Source organism: Marmota marmota, unplaced genomic scaffold (assembly GCF_001458135.2).
Source record: "Marmota marmota marmota unplaced genomic scaffold, marMar, whole genome shotgun sequence".
Taxonomy (NCBI): Eukaryota; Metazoa; Chordata; class Mammalia; order Rodentia; family Sciuridae; genus Marmota; species Marmota marmota.
The window spans coordinates 6693293-6697880 of record NW_025999960.1 but is presented as its reverse complement, the minus strand read 5'-3'; the positions used below and the strand labels follow the sequence as shown (position 1 = coordinate 6697880).

The 4588-nt window shown below is 29.6% G+C and overlaps 1 protein-coding gene across 1 annotated transcript in view; it reads left to right on the top strand.

Annotated features, from left to right (window-relative positions):
* The window catches only part of Abcd2 (ATP binding cassette subfamily D member 2), a 57038-nt gene that overhangs the window by 41648 nt on the left and 10802 nt on the right, over positions 1–4588 (top strand). Inside the window, exon 7 of the mRNA XM_015493431.2 lies at positions 3376–3501. Within this exon, the coding sequence (XP_015348917.1) occupies positions 3376–3501 (126 nt within the window). The remainder of the gene's footprint in view (positions 1–3375; positions 3502–4588) is intronic.

The window sequence follows — 4588 nt, the reverse complement described above, 5'->3', positions numbered from 1 at the left end:
GATATATATATATATATATATATATATATATATATATATATATATATATATATATATCTGTATATATATATGTATATATATATAAAATAGTTCTTGTTGAACACTTGCAACTAGTTGGCAATCATTTTGAAGACTTTAATTGTGGAGAAATTATTAAACCTTTATTAAAAGAGAGAAATAGTAAAATGAACACCATATTCTTAATGCACTCACTCAATATGTCTATGTAAATTTGCTGCAATTGATTTACCTTATTTAAAAAAAAATTGAGGTATTATAAAACATCTAAAGAATTTCTCCTTCTCCCTCCCCAACTACCTTTTAAACCATTGACTCATTTAAGAAACCAGGTCAGATGTCATATGAGAATGTTGCCTAGTCTCAGTTGATCTGGTTGCTTATTCATGGGGCCCTCTAAATTTTGTTCTTCTCATTTTTTCTGTAAACTGTAAATTAGAGGGAAAAGCTTGATCAGACTTAGGTTCAGCCTTTTTGATAAGACTATAATCATAATGTCTATCATTAAAAGAAGAATGTATTATTTAAATAATTTTATTAAAATATGCTTATAAAAATGTAGAATATTAAAAAGAATTTAAAAGCTGTTAATTAATTAGTAATAATTTCAAATTTTGGGATAAATTTCTTTTCAGTTTTGTTGGTACATAAAAGTTGATTGTAATTTTGTCTTAATGTAGCTATTTCATAAAGTATAACATATTCCTCTTTTATTTCATATTTTGATATGTGCATTCTGTATTATTGTGTAATAAGCTAGCCAGGGCTCTTATTGATACAAAATTTATGTTCCAAATGTAGATTGTAAGCATACTATTTGGTGACTTTTCATAAACATATGTACATTATATAACCAAACCTCCAACAATAGGATAGAGCCCCTTTCCAATCATAAACCCCATAGACAAGTTTTAATCTGATTTCAATCATCATAAATTAGTTTTGCCTCATTCTATAACTTCATATAAATGAAATCATGCAGTATATATTTTCCTAACTACATGGGAGTTTTGTGAGAAAAATAATTTGTTGTGTTAATAGAATGATATTTGTAATAATGTACATGATTCGTGTAATAATATAGTGGGCTAAAAAGTATGAACCAGATTTTGCTAACTTGTAATTTTTAGTGAAGTATATTTTATTATGCCCCTTTCATGACTCAGGGGTAAAGTTTGTGGCTTGACATTTAGGACCAGCTGTTACTCCTAATCACCCTAAATCTGTTTGGGTCTGGTTCATAAATATTCAGTAATACGATCACCCACATAGTTGGTGAAATGTAATATGGTAGAATGTAAAATGGACCATAAATTCTCACTGTTTCAGTGTATTTAAAAGTCAAACTTTGCAATAAAGGGCAAGAGGCTTTAATAAAGGTTGTTAACCCAAAGAAATTTCAAGTTCCTATAATTTGGAATAAATAGCTAATATTTGTATATCTAAAATATGTTGCATACAAAATGATAATGAGTAAAGATAAGTCACAAGTATATCTCTAGAAGGAAAACTTTGTGAATCATAGGTGATCAATGAAGACAAGTATTTGAAAAGCAGCATGTTTTGATAAAACAGAAAAGGAATTATAAAATTGAATCCAGTGAAAGGAAAGTATAATATTGAGGAACTACCTACCTCCTTTCATTCTCAAAGGAGTAACAAAAAGGTTATAATGCACAAGACTGGAGCTACCTAGAGAACTTTGGCAGAAAATACTAAGAATTACAGTAGTATACACTTTCCAAGAGGATTTTAATGTTTGAAGAATAAACCAAAACTACTGTCTTGAGGGAGATTAATTTGGTACTTAGGATAACCCAAGAGAAAAAGGAAGGAAATCAGAGAAATAATATTATCTAATGCTTAATTTAGGTACAACAGTACCAGATCTATTGCTTGGTATATTTAATTGCATCACTCCCAATTCTGTCAAGGAAATAAAACTGTGTGATTTATCTTACATCTGCTAGATTAAGGGTTGCTATGACAACAGAGTATAAAATGTACACTTTTTCTAATTCTAAAATGGCATCTCATCTCTGTTTAGCTCAAAGCACTCTGAAAAATAAGACAAAATAGAGTAAAAAAATTTTTGTTACTAAAAAGAGACTTACAACAAAATTTTTTCCCAAACATTTCTTTTTTTATATTTTCTTTTTTTCTTCTTTTCTGTTTAAATAAAATAGTTGACAGAATAGTGATCAATTCAGGCAAAGAAGTAATGCTTGAACAGTAACCAAAAGCCAAAGCTACTTTCATTAATGTTATCATGGGGAAGATGCAGTGGTCTTAGTTCTTTGGGTGACAAGCAGTTTTAGAGTTCAAGGATATCTTCTATTAGCCTTGATTACCTGCCCCAGAATAGGCAAGAGGATCCTATTAATAAGCAAAGACATAATAGAAAAGTAACTTGTAGTGTTGAGTAATTGTTTATGCAGAATAAGAAATTGCTATGATTACATGTTTTTTCTTTTCTTTGTCATTTATTTAAAAATATCTTCCTGAGGAAAATTGTCCTGACAAATTCTTATAACTGATTTTCAACCCTAAATGAATAGTAAAGTAGGAATTGGCTTTAGTCCCATTAACTAAGCTAAGTCTTGTTGAAAGAAGATGGGAAGAGGACAAAAGGACAAAATCAAGGGTATGGGGAAGAAAGGAAGAGCAATAAATAGGTGGAAACAGTGATAAAGTGAGAGGATGTCTCTAATCCTACAGACATATTACCAAAGAAAAAATTGAGCTGGAAAAAATGTGTTGAGTGTACCAAAAAATATTTACTGACTTTTCCCCCTAAGAATTTGATCCTGAAGCATGGTCTCAATATTATGAAACTAAATATATACTCTAAATTTGCAAGTAGGCACATTCACTCTTGCACAGTCTTGTAATGATGAAATTCCATTAGTAATGCTTAGGTATTCACATTTCTGATAAAACAATCTTCTCATTAAATCTTTGGTAACAGGACTGTGACTGTTTAATAATTAGCTGCTGTAAGTGTACTTTGCATGTAATTAGTCAGACCTTGTCACCAAGAATGAAACTGCCTTCTGCAGGAAAATGAACTTAGAAACCTGTCTCATCTTTCTTATGCTTCATATACATGATTAATTCATCTGCATGACAGCGAAGCTTATTGTATTGTGAGAAGGTTTCAGAAAATCTACTTTTATTTAAGAGGAATGTGATATTCTAGTCTAAGTAGAAAAAAATAACATTTTCACTTTATCACAACATTTAATAATGCCATCTTCTTTTGCTGCTTTGAAAGTGTTAGCATTGTAAATTGTATTGTTCAAAGAAAGATTTATACTTCATATAGGAAAATAATTTATTTGTGTTTATTTTTTAAAGACCAAAATATGCATTGCTGGATGAATGTACCAGTGCTGTCAGCATTGATGTTGAAGGAAAGATATTTCAGGCTGCAAAAGGGGCTGGAATATCCTTACTGTCTATAACACATAGGCCTTCTCTTTGGTAAGTGATTCCAATGCTAACTAATCTATAATAGATGTTTTTTCCTTGTTTCGTAGAGAACAACTTTGCTAAACTTTTTACTATAGAGTGTAAGGCATTTCTCTTGTTTTCTACCTGTATTTTTCCTAAGTTTCTTCCTAGTAATTTAGTAACATATTCTGAACCTAATAATATAATCTTTAATATGTTAGAAATTATCATCATATTCCAGTAATTTTGAAAAATTTTGGAAAATCAGTGATTTCTTTGCACTTAAAATATTTGTAATGATCCTAGCATTTACTGCAAAAAATATATTAATATGTTTTTATATTTTTCTTTTAGTTCTTTCCTTTATAGTAAGGAAAAATAAACACCACAATTTACTCTGATATCTGCCTCCAAATTCTCTGAATTGAGGATGACACAGAGCTAGACGAGCACTCCTGAGCCATTTTGGCAGGAATCTATAATTTCCAGACAGACTCCCAAATTGACCACATTTTGGAATAATATAGTTATTTCTTAGTCCTGGTATTTTTCTGACCTCTATCAATGGATTTATTATGTTATCCTGTCTTTCAGTTCCTTTATTTAAATAGCCTAAAGAGATGTTAGAAGCATATTCAGTCATTGTTTTTTCAGTTGAAGGAAATAGTAGTTCTTTAAGCAAATAAAATCTTTAATGTTATGTATTTTAACAAGAGAATCATTTATTTAGTTGTAGCTACCCACAATACATTTCTTCATAAAATTAAACATCATGTTCTCTGTGAATTAGTTTAGCCATTTTAGGTTGTAGAAGTTCATCACTTCTGATTATATTTTCTCCCAGGGAAAGTAAAATTCTTATTTTCTCTAAAAAGATTTCAGAAGTAAGAAAAGACATATTATATTTTCCCTATAACAACAAATGGTAATTTGTTTTTAAATAATTTTAGTCTTTATTATTATTATTTTTAGTTTTAACTTTATTTCATTTATTTATTTATGTGCAGTGCTGGGAATAGAACCCAGTGCTTCAAACATGGTAGGCAAGCACTCTACCACTGAGCCACAACCCCAACCCAACCAATGATAATTGTTAATCTTAAAGATTAAAATCATT